Consider the following 14,230-nt stretch of genomic DNA (forward strand, 5'->3'; position numbering starts at 1 on the left):
CAAAAAAAATTGCAGATTTGAATTTTCATGTATCTTGATTTTTATCGTTTTCTGTAGATGCAGAGCAAGTGGATTAAAGCATGGCTTATCAGATAATCATGAGTGTTGGTATATTGTAAGAGTAAGCAATGATTACAAATATTAATATAACTTGCTTAAATTAGCATTTAATTTTTCAACACTTTCTAATCTATCAATATTATGTAAGTTAGCTTCCTTTATATTCTGTCTAGATGTCTAGATGGTACGGAAGCCCATTTAGGACCTATCAAAAAATATTTTTGAATTCGTTATAACGATTTTTAGAATTCGTTAAAACAAATTCTTCAATTGGTTATAACGAATTCAACAAATCTTTAATAACAGATTTAATTTGTTATAACGAATTCAATATATCTGTAATAACAAATTAAATTCGTTATAACAAATTAGTGAATCTGTTATAACAAATTAAATTCGTTATAACAAATTTAATGAATCTGTTTTAACGAATTAAATTCGTTATAACGAATTCGATGAATCTGTTATAACATATTAAATTCGTTATAACGAATTCAACAAATCTTTATAATAAATTAAATTCGTTATAACGAATTCTAAAAATCGTTGTAACGAATTCAAAAATATTTTTTGATAGGTCCTAAATGGGCTTCCGTAAGATGTCTGATTGTTCTAATATAATTCATTGCAAATGTACATGTGAAAAACAACGAGAGTACAAGTTCCATTTAAACGACGTCACTTTTGCTTTAATGTGGTTTACGTTTACGGTTTAATTTATGTAATTGTTTGCCTATAAAACACGAAACCATGTAAAACAATGCTACGTGGATTTTAGTTTATTATGTCAAAAATTGTAATTTTTTCCCATGTTGAATTGTCTCAAGGTGTATCAAAAACGTTTTATGACAAGTTTGAAAATTATTAAGAATTATTAAATTATTTAGATACAAGCGATAAATTCAAGAATTACATGAAATCTCGTACTGTATTATTTGAAATATACTTCATACAAAAGTAATACAAACGCACAACGTGATACAAAAGAAGTAATGCATAAACAGAGAAATAGAAAAAAATTCTACGCATACAATATGAGTAATTATTTTTGTGATTTTCCCAAAAGAGGAGAAAACAAAAGTTGATGTTCAAAAATGATTATCAAGTAAAAATACTTTTTATCTTTCTTCCAATGTCTATTCTTTTCTTGGAAACACTTGTTCCTTCTTCAACATTCACAGTCCTTTTGTTAGACTCAGATTTTTTTCGGCCAGCATCCTCCGTAAACAGAGTATTATTTTCAGCCTGTTTCATTCCATCTATATCTACGGTTACACTAGAAACTGAATCAGACTCATTTGTTTGCATTGTAGTCTGGGTAATCCCCGTTAGGGTTCGAACATTGTCATCTGAGGTATTTATGAATTTAGCATCTGTCGTAAACATGGTTTTATTTTCAGCCTGTTTCATTCCATCGCTATCTATGGTTATACTAGAGACTGATTCAGATGCCTTTGTTTGCATTGTTGCCTCTGTAATGTTCCTTAGGGTTAAAACACTGTCTTCCGATGTATGCATGAATTGATTATCACCGTCTTCAGTTTTGTTAATAATATTTTGTACTTGTTTTATTGATGGACCTTTTTCTGAGCGTATATCAGCTGATATTTTCTCCGTTTCACTACCATTGACATCAGATATGGATTTCAATTCAGGGTCAGGTTTTCCAATAACTATCTCTATCTTTCTAACACCTCCTCCCTCTATGGTTGATTGTACTCTATTTGTCGATGCGTTTTTCGCTTCTGCTTTAACGAACTTGATTCCCAGATTTTGCATGAAATCCAGAACTTCTTTCCTTGTACGTTTTCCTGATTTTTTAACTATTTCTTCTAGCCAGGATGGAAATATAGGGTTTTTAGGTTCTATTTTTACTCGTGAGAGTCTAATCGTTGCCTATGAAAGAAAAATATATTGATAACGCTGCAAGTTCTAAAATAGATATTTTTAAGTTTACTTACCAAGTACAATACTGACTAACCTTAGTATCGTCAACAAAATTCTGAAGCATGCAAAGTAGCAGGCTTAGTGTGAAATATGACCTCATCCTTTCATTACATTGACCAACAGTAATTAAACTATTTATGCGATTTCCTTTATACTTTGTTTTTTTTGCACGAATCATTAAGCATGTGTGCTAGCGAAGGTGTGTTACTATTTTAAAAATAAATCAGGCAGTCAAAGCGGTAAACATAAGAAAATGCTAGATTATTTAACAATTTATACCACAAAGTGTATATGAGTATATATCGATTCGTTAAATCAGGCAGAATGGATTGTTCCTAAGATGACGATTTTGAAGAAACTGAATTTCTGGAGGACAGTATTATGTATTTTAAAATGCACATCTCCTTGATTATGATGGGGATCGTTTTCAATTAAAAAATTAATTAATTGCGCCATCAGTTTTATGAGGATCTCGTTTAACGTTTTACACTCAAGAAAATACTCTATCAAAATTATATAAATGTCATCTTTGGAGGAAAGGTGGTAAATCATACGTTAAAACATTTATATCTTAACTTTAAAAAATGTTTTCATAGATTAAATTTTATGGGATAAAACTATTGGTTTAATCTCATTTATTTAATCCGAAGAATCAATTCATTTTAACGCTTAGATTCATCTGAGTTTTTTAAAATCAATTTTCCATATTCCAAGTCTTTGAATTCAGTTATGTATTTGTTATAATGTACATATATATGTTAAAAAACAAACTACAAAATCATTCGGAAAATTGCTAAGCAAAGAATGTTTTACAGTTAGCATTTTAAACATATAAATTTTTTTGTATTTATCAATGATTCAGATTTTGGTATACTATAAGATGAAGTTATTTTGAGATTTCTTGAAATAGATAAGAACTTAAAATTTGAAGTTATATCCAATATGGAAAATCAGAAAGCACTGAATGACAAACGCTTAAAGAATTTCAAGAGTTTAATATGTATGAAAAACAATAAAGTATACAACCACAACGTTAAAGAAATAAATACTAGCGTATGTACAGAGAAGGAACAGTTCATATCTATATACAGTGTACAGCTGTATATAGATAATATATATACACAACACCGTTTTAATCTATTCTACTGTAATATATGGTTTATGAGTATATATTTAATTTCTTCTAAACCTTCTCACTCGGCGCAGGGCTCTTTTAGCTTTCCTAGCCTTTCGCTTTGCTCGTCTTTTGGCTTCTTTCTTTGCTTTTCTGGCTTCCCGTTTGGATTTTCGTTGTGCTAATTTCTTTGCTAGTTTTGCTTTTCTTTCCTTTCTTTTTTCCTCTCTTAATTTTTTTGCTGCTTGTCGAGCTGCTTTTCGTGCATCGGCCTTTGCCTTTCTATGGGCTTTCCGTAGCTTGCCTTCTGCGGTCTTAACCTTTTTAGCTGCATTGTTCCTTTCTTTCTTGGCTTTTTTGGCTGCCTTCTTTGCTTTTCTGATGGCGGCTCTCTGTTTCTTTGTCATTTTTCCAGATTTAAGTGCAGGGGGTTTTGCATCGACAGAGCCTGCCGAAACAGTCACTACAGCCTGAGTAACTTCAGCCAATGTTGTTTGATTATCTTTGCCTTCTGGAGAAGTAGTCAAGGGATCGCCAAGAGAATTAACAACTGAATTTGATGTAGTATTTAATGGAGCTTCTGTAGCAGTATTTGCCAGTTGCTCTACTACCTCTGTTGTTGGATTCACGGTCTCTGTCTTTAAAGTAGCTGTTGCATCGACCTGAACATTATCTGTTGGGTTGCCGGGTGCCACAGTAGTTTCAGAAACTTGGGCTTGTGTTGTTGTTTCAATGGGATTTGCTTCCGTTGCTTTTACTGTCGGTTCTGAAAGGGAAGTGGCAGTTATTTCAACTGGTGAGTCCACCACTGACTGAACATTGCTCACGTCCACCACTGATTGAACATTGCTCACATCCACCACTGACTGAACATTGCTCACTTCATTATTTGGAGCTTCCGTCGAAGGATCAGCAACTGGTGCTTCAGATGTCACATCGACTGGATTAACTTCCGGGGTTTGTGTTAGTTCAGATAAAGAGGTGGAAGGCACTTGAGACGGAGGATCCACAACTGACTGAGCATTGTCTTTCGGATCGACTGGAGTTTCGATGGTTAAATCAGTCACTGGAGCTTCAGTTGCGATTTCAGCAGGATTTACCCAAGAGACGTCTACTGTAGTTTCTGATAGAGATGTGGCAGCAACTTCCGGTGGAGGATTGACAACAGTTTCGCTGGGTGTTGGGTCAGAAATAATTTGTCCTGTTGTTGCTGTGGTAGCTGTTTCATACGTTGGATTTTCACCATTATTCTCTAGGCCTGCTACCTCTAAAGCTCGTTTTTCTGTTGTAAAAATGAACTTATTTTATTGATTTCATATCTTAATGAATACAATAACTGATATAGGCCAATGTTTGAATTAAAATAAAACGAATGAATTTGCGTCCTGATATATCTTACTTTTATTTTTATTTTATTGAAATGAAAGTGTACTATACCTCTTATCCTTCCATTAAATCTTTCCAGTGGAACCTATGAAAAGAAAGGACATTTCCTTAAGATTTTTTTTTTCATTTTTGCACCATATAACAACTTTTTAACATGAAGTAAAAAATTTAAAAAAAAATCTTTTGTTTAGAAAAAAAATAATTAAAATATTTTAATCTTAAGAAAAGTTTCGCAGATGATTATTATTATGTAAAGATTAAATTATTCAACTTGTAATTACATGAATTATAAGAGCACTATTTTTTTTCAAAGACTTTTCAGCAAATTACCTCTCTTGATTCCACTAGGAAACCAGCACAGACCAGGGTGAGTATTACTTCGGCAGAGACCTTCATTGTTGTTACTGCACTGTGGCCTCTGAAACTTTCCAATTTATACGAATCAACAATAAATTCATGTAAATTTATGATAAGTTTTGTTGGATAACATTTTGAAGAAACTCCTCTTTTTCTCGCCTGTCAAAATTGTAACGGATGGTTTAAGAGAAATATGCATCGTTCTCCTTTTTTGGAAATTTGCATGAAATTTACAACTAAGCCTAATTTGCATCTCTCGATAGTAACTGTTTGGTACAGAGCACATGAACCTTAGTATTATTAAAAGGGCCCTATTCAAAAGTACTTCTTCCTTAAATTCTTTTCAAATAAATCTTCCTTAAGATAAGAGATAATGCATTATAGAAATGTTATATTATAAAATGTGTTATGATTTGCCCCTCTAATTGATCATATAATTATAAGTAATAACAGTTATGCACTTTTTGTGCATGTGCATTAGATTTTGCATTTTTTGCACTGGATTAAGGAAATGTGAGATCTGGTATTGGCCAATTGCTCTGTTGTTCAAGTTTTGGATTTATGTTATTATGAGGTATAAGTGGCAAAACATCAAAGCAATAGAGACACCTTTGTTGAAAAGGCGTTCATATGAAAGATATTTTTCCCGTAATTAAAAACAAGTATAAGAAATTTTTTTGCAAAAAAGGACTATTTTTGCAAATTGGATTGCTCCGTCTTTTATTTGCAAATGGATTTATACTCACTGGAGAAGTAAAGTGTGTGTTTTTGTTAAGTTTATAAGTAGTAAATGGGTTCAATTTAAAACATTTTACGAGTTTGTTTTCGATATAGTTACATGTATTGGAAAATTTTTGGTGACAAAAAACATTTTGGTGAACTTTAAGGGTTTGGACAATTGTTATCACAATTAAAAGGATCAATCACCCAAATTCCTCCAAAAAGTATTTATTTAGTTGGAGGTTTATGAGTGAAAAAAAAACAAATTAAGTTTAGATTGGATTACTCATTTTTAAAAATTTATTAAGGCAATGTAAATTATCAAGCTAGCATTTAATGTTTTTTCGTTTGATTACTTTCCTTTTACAGCAGAAAGAATGCTTAGATAGCGCTGTTAAAAACTTCAGAATTTTAAATGTTTTATTGCATTTCACAGCAAAGGATAATTATTTTAAAACAATTAAGCTGTCTTCGAATGGTACTCTATAAAGCGAACTTAGTGAAGGTAATTAAAATAAACTAACTGCCGTATTGCGGGAATTATTTCCAATGACAGATTTCTAAATATACTGTAAAGGTATATTTAAAACTTTAATAGACGAATGCAGTGCCTTGGAAAATATAATTAAATTTTTATTGCATCGAAATAAAATATTTGACGTGTTGGCAAATATATGAGCTGATGATATCAGTCTTATATAAGCAAATACTAATTTTAATTTGTGGATAGTTTGAATTTTGCTTTGCTCGCACGGATAAAAGTTCTAGAGTCGCGATGTAAGGAGTTGATCCTTACGTCACTACGTCGCGGTTTCGAATCCCACCATGGAACGTGGAGACCGGTCCTTCGGATGAGACCGCATTAACAGAGGTTCCATGTCGCAGTAGGTGTTGGCATTAAAAAGATCCCTCCCTGCTCAATGGCCCCAAATGCTGTGTATAAGACAAAATTTGCAGCTCTCCACCGCAAGTCGTGGCGTCACCATATGAATGAAAAATTCTCGAGAGGGACGTTAAAAACATACAAACAAAGATGCAAACACAGATAAAAGGATGCATTTAATTGATTTATTTTTAACTGATGAATGACATTTTTTATTAATTCTCTCTTTAAATGTCAATTTGATTTATTGATTGATTGTGTATTGTTTAACGTCCCTCTCAAGAATTTCCCACTCATATGGAGACGCCACCACTTGCCGTTGGAGACCTGCAGATTTTGTCCTACTTTATTCTAGATGAAATGTTTTTTCCTGAATATGGTAACCATATCCTATATATCTATATTCTGATTTTAGTCTCCATATCTTCAGTGTATCTGTATCTTTTGTAATATTTGATGTATGTTGTGGTATGTGTTTCCGGGGAAGTTTAGAATTGATGTCTAAAAGCATTTAAATAATAATTTTCTCTAACAATAGAATTCAATAAGATTTTCGACATTAGATATAACTATAAGCACACCAACTGCGTTTTGTTGTTATTAATCTGTTATAATGTAAACTCTGATAAACATGCATATTTTGGAAATTGTTTTCTGTGTTGTTTTTTTCCTATGATTCCGAATTTTAAATTCTCTAAATCTCTCTAAATCTCTTCTCTGTTAAAATATTTAATAGAATGAATCCTGCTTTCAGATGTTTTAAGAACCTTTTGCTAAGTATCTTTTTTAATATAAGCACAGATAGTTCAGTAAAGACTGTGAAAGGTAAGGGACAATACGTTCCATTTGGTGCATTGTAATGCATCTTGTAAAAAAAAAAACAATTTTTTTTTAAAATATACTTTTTAAATACTTTTTTATACAATTAGATCATGGGCTCAATTACAGTCCTATTCTAACTTGGATAGATACATTTAAAAATTGCAACAAAGAGTTCCAAATTACTTCGTTCATGTATAATAAATTCTTTAAACTTTCCGCACTTATGAAACATATTTTATTTTAGAATTAATAAATTAACAAAGAAAGGAATGACTATTCAAGTCAAGTTTTAACTAAAATTAGGCAGAATGATCAATGTTATTTACGAGAGTTGTCCTAGAAAAACACGAACATTTTCAGTATCTTTTGTTTCCCTATGACTATAAAGTAAAAAAAAAATTCGCAAACATCAAGACCAACATTTTTTAAGTAATGCATAAAAAGTTCAATGAAATATCTCTATAAATAACAATACAATTTTCCTTTCAGGTAAATGAATCTAACAAATCACCTATCGGCGTAACATTGCCAACGTCAAAACGTAGCTCGTAGTGTTTGTGAATTTGTTCTGATTACTGTGCCTGTCATAAAATACATTTAAGCAGAAAGTCGGCACTTAATTTAGTTTTCTTTTAGCTACCTTCGCCCGCGTGGCGTTGGGTTTGAGTTACGCAAGTCAATCCTTATATCCCATTGTGGGGCTGAAATACGTATAAATAGGTCCCGTGTCCAGTAGGTGCTGGCCAAAAAAGACCCCTCCCTGCTCAATGGCCCTAAGTGCCGAGTATAAGACAAAATTCTCTCCACCGGTAAATAAGTGAAAAACAATAAACAATATACAATCAATCAAAATGTTTTTACATCTGAAATACTACTGTTGCCAAAAAATTTCGGAGTTAATTCTTTAAATAGACAATTTCAATCATAAATGTTTTTGATCGAAATTGTTTAACAGCGGTCTTCACGTAGGACTAAGACGTCCTGCTGCTGTCTTTTCAGCTGTCTTCATTTCAGAGGTCTATTCTCTTCATCTTGCTAACCAGTAAAGTCGACCCCAAACCCCTTGAATTAGAGATAATCCTGTTTCCAGTACTTATGTTTGTGTTTTTCATCGTTAAAATCTCTTTTCAAGAGTCAAATCCCTTTCAACATCGTGCTGTTTGATAATTTGGTGCTCCACATTTCCGCCCAACATTACAATTTTTGACAATGTCTAATTTATAGTGCTTTTGCACATATAATCATATATTTTTCATTAATTTTTTCAAACAAATGAAGTTTTAAATACGAGTACAACATATTATAGAGTACTTTATACAGGGTTATTTTCGTCCCGTTTTATTTTCGCCATTTCACACTTGGAAACAATTTTGCTTTGTTTTAAATTTGCCCAGTTACAGTTCTGTTTAAGAAATCATGCTGTGTATTGCTGTGTATTTCTAACTCGCCCCGTTTTAAATTCACCCACTTGTGGGTAGGACGAAAGCTAGGGAAGAAAATAAAACGAGGGCAAAAATTTCTCTGTATACAGTTTTGATATAATAGATAAATTTTGTGACATAATATTTCCGTATAGTCTGATTACAAAGAAAACTTCATTGACAATAACAATGCTTTTTGTAAAAGTCAAAAATCTGTCGTGCACTGACCGCCGATATTAAACATCCTTTAAATGCCTTTAAATGCCGTTTTATATGCATATGTCAACACAAGCTATAAAATTGTGTCAGAATAACAAAAAAGATCATTTTCCAATAACATATAAAAATTTTTAGCTTTGATTGAAAAGACTTTGAAATATTTAAAAGGTTCAAGTTTTCAAGGGAAACCCTTGTATATATTCAGAAAAGAAACTTTGATGTCTGTCATGTTATTTTTATTTTAATTACTTGAAATGTGTACATTTTATATCCAAGCCACAATTTGGAATATTTTTCTAGTCCTTACTATAAAATGGTAGCTGGTACACTTTATAATAGTTAATTTAATCTATAATTTTAGACGAGAATTAAAATTAACAGTACAAAATAACTCTGGGTAGCCTACATTGAAAACTGGAAATCCTCACATACATGTAACATATTGTAAATACTTTGATGGAGAAAAAAATAATCATTTTCCTTTTAAAACCATTCTGCCATGAAAAAAATATTTCCTCACGTTATGTTTTTTTTTTTTGTGGAATTAACCGTTGATTTTTAATTGAATATAGTTACATTGGCTCTATATAATAAAAATTATAAAAATCAAAATGGGTTGCTGAATTAAAAAAAAACTTCACACAAAACTCTATTTAAACGTATAGATCAAACCTCATTTGAACGGGAAGACATTGCCAATTATCTGCCCCCAAGACCATAAACTAAGAACATACTTAAGTCAAAATCTCAAAACAATACATCTTTCGAAATACTTTTGATAAGAAAATAACAAAACAAAAATTTGTTTCGCATAATTTTAAATTTCTAAGCTTTTATGTTGATTTAAACTTATTGAAGATATTATAAATCAAAATTCTGGCTTAAATCTTTTCTCAGTTTATGGTGTTGGGTCCTGAATAGACAAGTATCAGATGGATATTTAAAAGATGTTTGATAAAAACAATTTATCTTTCTGTTTTAGTTATTGAAACGTAAAAATTGAAATAGATAAAATTAATATGTATTGGTACCAGTTGAAAAAGCAGGTAAGGACATTGTCTTTGTTTTTATTTTCCTGCATTCAGAAATTTAAAGCAAAAATATAGATAAAAATTGATACGTATTGGTACCAGTTGAAAAAGCGACGATAGTTGACGATATTGACGATATTGTCTTTGTTTATTTGATTTATTTCTTCTAATTCTAGAGGTAACTTTAAATTTAAACTTTAAATTAAATTTTAATTCTTCAAATCGTTATCAAATTAATCGTTATACTAGCTTGTTTTCTAATGGAACACATTCTTCAAAATCGTATGTCACTTTTAGATACTTATACATGTACTTTTAACATTCCAAACAACCATATTATTTAGTTAAAATACCATACTTACACTGGATTCCTAAATTATATATTATTTTAACAAGAAGTGATGCATAGGGGTTCCAGTAAATGTTCTATAAAGCTCCTTTCTTTACTCCATTAACATTAACCGTAATGAAAAAAAGAGTTTAATTCCATTTTTTTAAATCAAGTACAAATACCCTTGAAAATGGTTAGAACAGCATTGAAATGAACACTCCCTGGAAAATGTACAATAAAATTCCATAAAGTGAATTCATAAAACCAGGACAATTGCAAATCAGTTTTAAAGTGTTTAATCAAAAGGTAATTTATGATAAATAAATAATTTTAAAGAAAGAGATGAATGTATTCAGTGTGCTTGAAATTTCCTATTTTTTATTCACAAAATGAAATAATTCTTATCATTATTAAGTAAAATAGCAAAAATATTTTTGGAACTATTTTTTTAGGAAAATTCACACAGTTGAAATTCTTTGTGAAGTCATCAAGAACTAAGAAGTAAAATAAGATATTTAAAGCTTTGCATATTTATTTTGTGGTTTCTCTTCTTGTATACTTATATACGCTAAATGCAACTACATTATGGCTAAAATTAATTTTATTCCACTAATTAAGAAGTATTAAGACATTTTAGATTATGAAAAACGTTTTGAAAATGTGAATATGCAGTCTTAATGACTTAATGCCTGCCTTCTAGGGCATCACGTTTGGAAAGTCACTTGCTGGTTTAGATAATTAAACGTAGATAAAAGTACGGAAAGACATAAATCTGTTTAAATCATGAAAGTGTCCTGATTAACGTTGAAGGACAATTTCAATGTATCTCCAAAATTTGTAATGTGAGGCATGACTAAAATATAAGGTATTATAGAAATATGTTTAAAAATGAAATATCTAGATAACGAATCATATTCAAGATCAGAAGTCCATTAAAACAATACAAATTAGAAGAAAGGCAAACACAGACCTCTAAAACATCAGAGGGGATATTATGTGGTAGTATGATTACAATGCATGCGGGATATAAAACTTGCTTGCTGTAAATGTATTTTTCATCATATATGTTTGTTTTTTAAAATCTATCAATGAAGCTGAAGACCAAGAACGTTCTCAATTTTCGTTTATAATATAAAAGAAATAAGAAAAAATCAAAACAGAAAGCTTTGTCGTCAAAGAAGTTGAGAAATGATTGAATTAACGTCTCCCTATCCATTGAATATCACCTTTTATTGATAGTCTTCACTATTTATTATTTTCTTTTTCAATTAAAGATCCTTTCTTTAAGATCACTACGTAATCAATGTACGACAAGTATTCAAATAGCTAATTAGTGATCAATTCTGACAGGTTTCTATCGGTTGTTATTCTTTAAAAACATAACTTTGGGTAGCATAATTATAAAATATAATTAATGCAATCAATATTATAATATTTGTTTTGGGTGACAGATGTATTGTGTATCATATTTTGAAATGCTCAAATTGATTTATATTCTCTTTGTTACAACTTCAATCTATTTTTTTTTCAATAAAAGAATCAAAACTTGACAAAATATATATTCTTTAAATCTTAAAAAAAAAAAGAAAAAAAAAGCATTAAAAGAATACTGAAACTTAATTTTTTATTTATTATTATCATTTTTATTATTACTGTAGATTCCTAAATCATTATCACATAAGATCGCGAGAAGCATTACTTGCGAAACTTAATTACTCGCTTTTATTTCAAGTGTGCTTAAATAAAATGAATTATAAAATCTCTTAATTAACCGTACATTCGAGAATTATTGTTTTCACGATTTGACGTTATGGTGTTTTTTTTTCGCCGTAATACGTACTCCCGAAAAATGATGAATGGACAATATAATGACTATTATTATTATAATTATTATTATTATTGTAAATGACTTTTTGAAATAATTTACAGCAGTTTTGGATTTTATTTGTTTTGAATATATATTTTTTGCAAAGGATTGCAAAAAAAAATGTTCAAAATAAGTATTAGTGTTTCATAAGAGGCTATAAATATTTCTTTTTCTAAGAATATATACGTTTGTATATATTTAAAATATGATGTGTTTTCAAGTTTTAAATAATGTTAAACGATAAAATGACATTTATAATCATGTCATGGGAGCTTGTTTTAAGAACTAGTGCAGCAACATGTATCGTGGACTGGCGCCATAAGATTAATTTGTAGACTGTGCAAAAATCATAAGAAACATATCATAACAGAAGGTTGAAAAGTGTTGAAAATTTAAAAAAAAAACTTTTCATTTTCCGCATAAGTATTTAATACTAAAAACACCCGGCGCAGTCGATAACGTATAAAGTTAATACAGTTGAAAATGCTCCACATTGGCCACACTCTCTATTTCTCAATGCAATTTTTCCTAGCGTGATGCCCTGTTACAACGCACTTGAAAATTATCCAGTTTGAATTTTTTTTAAAGTGCGTTAAACATCTTAAATTTAGGACAAAATCAACACACTTTTAAAAAGTTATTTCTTTTCAAAGTGCGTTAATTTCAATCATATCAATGCCCATTGAAAAAATGTGCACGAACTGGTCACTATTCTAGCAAATGCCTATATTATTTTTGTCTTTGCCAAAAAAGTTCGTAGTGACTAAGCCCCCCAACCCTTTCCGGTCCTTACCAAGTCCAAATTTGTAAGCTCATTGAAAATAATTTTCCCGCATGATATGGTATCTTTATAGTAATTTGATAAGCATGAAAAAATTGTTTATTCCCACACTATATGATGGCTCCTTATTTTGAAACACTTATTTGATTGGTATTAAGAGGAACAAAAACCAATTATTTATGTATTTTATACGATTTTGTTTTGCATTGCATTTGATTTAGAATGTAATTACACTGTAGTTGGCTATTGTCGCTTAGATCAGCGATATGGACCAAAAGCCTCTTTTTTCATTTAATATTTCATATTTTTTCTCATATTTATCGAGAGAAAGTATATCAATATCATACCAGTTATGTTGATACATACCAGGTATATTTGGGTAAAAAAGAATAAATAGTTGGGTTGCGGGGCCTTCTACCTGTCTTGTCCTCGTCTTCGATGAAGGTAACTCAATTCATTAGTTTTTTTTAAGGAAATATAAAAGATACTGCAGTCTATTAAATACATCCATGGCACCTTATCCCACCTCCGATGTATTGAAGGTCTGTGTTTGCTCTACTCCTATTTTCTATTGTTTTATGGACTTCTGATTTTGAATACTGTTCATTATCTCCATATGTTTCATATGGAAATCTTTTTTGGTTTTATACAGATTTTTTTTCCGAAGCACGTTAACCAAAATTGTCCAAGTCTAGTTTAATATGCCGACGGAAAAGAATTAAGATGTTATGTCACATAGATAATTTCATAAAAGTTATTTAGCGATTTAAGTTTAAGGCGACAGACTTCGAAGTTTTCCTGTTATGAAAATATATATTAAAATATTATAGATATTATATTTCCATATGAACAACAAAGGCTTATCAAAGTGTAGACAGTTGCTATTAACATGAAAGTTAACCTTCTAAAATAGTTTTTAGAAATACGCTTATGTAACATTTTAATTGCCGCATTACGAAACATCATTTTTCGAGTTACCTGTAAGTGTTTAGAAAATCATTGAATTCTAGTAGAAACTAGAAGGTTGTATCATAGACCATTCGAGACAGGACTGTGTAATAAAGCTGGTTTGCTAATGAATTTTATTATGTGTTAGAATGTATAGCTTCAGCTATATAATTCAAAGAATAAAATCTGAGCAACTTAATACTCTTGCCGACCAATTGTTATAAAATTTTAAGACTATTGTAAACCCAAAACAAAATAAAAATACTTCGAAATTTTAATATGTTTATCTTGAAAATTCAAGATGCTGAATATCCTCTGAGAATGTTTTCTTTCTTATTTCTGT

The 14,230-nt window shown here is 30.4% G+C and overlaps 1 protein-coding gene across 1 annotated transcript; it reads right to left on the minus strand.

The window, feature by feature from the left end:
• Positions 1 to 2,987: 2,987 nt before the first annotated feature.
• Positions 2,988 to 4,919, minus strand: LOC134232457 (uncharacterized). Its single transcript, XM_062714420.1, has 3 exons — positions 4,838 to 4,919; positions 4,559 to 4,592; positions 2,988 to 4,403 (listed from the first exon to the last, which is right to left on the minus strand). Exons 1-3 carry the CDS (start codon positions 4,901 to 4,903, stop codon positions 3,181 to 3,183), a joined length of 1,323 nt encoding a protein of 440 aa, XP_062570404.1. The 5' UTR covers positions 4,904 to 4,919; the 3' UTR covers positions 2,988 to 3,180.
• Positions 4,920 to 14,230: the final 9,311 nt, after the last annotated feature.

Source organism: Saccostrea cucullata, unplaced genomic scaffold (assembly GCF_032062105.1).
Source record: "Saccostrea cucullata isolate Sc308-1 unplaced genomic scaffold, CSIRO_AGI_Scuc_v1 ctg4393, whole genome shotgun sequence".
Taxonomy (NCBI): Eukaryota; Metazoa; Mollusca; class Bivalvia; order Ostreida; family Ostreidae; genus Saccostrea; species Saccostrea cuccullata.

Bases quoted from the DNA above. Each gene is read 5' to 3' on its own strand.
- LOC134232457 (XM_062714420.1), bottom strand. From the start codon at position 4,903: ATGAAGGTCTCTGCCGAAGTAATACTCACCCTGGTCTGTGCTGGTTTC. The intron at 4,593-4,837 runs GTAATTTGCTGA...TTCTTTTCATAG, and splicing joins TCCTAGTGGAATCAAGAGAG to GTTCCACTGGAAAGATTTAA. The intron at 4,404-4,558 runs GTATAGTACACT...TTTTTACAACAG, and splicing joins ATTTAATGGAAGGATAAGAG to AAAAACGAGCTTTAGAGGTA.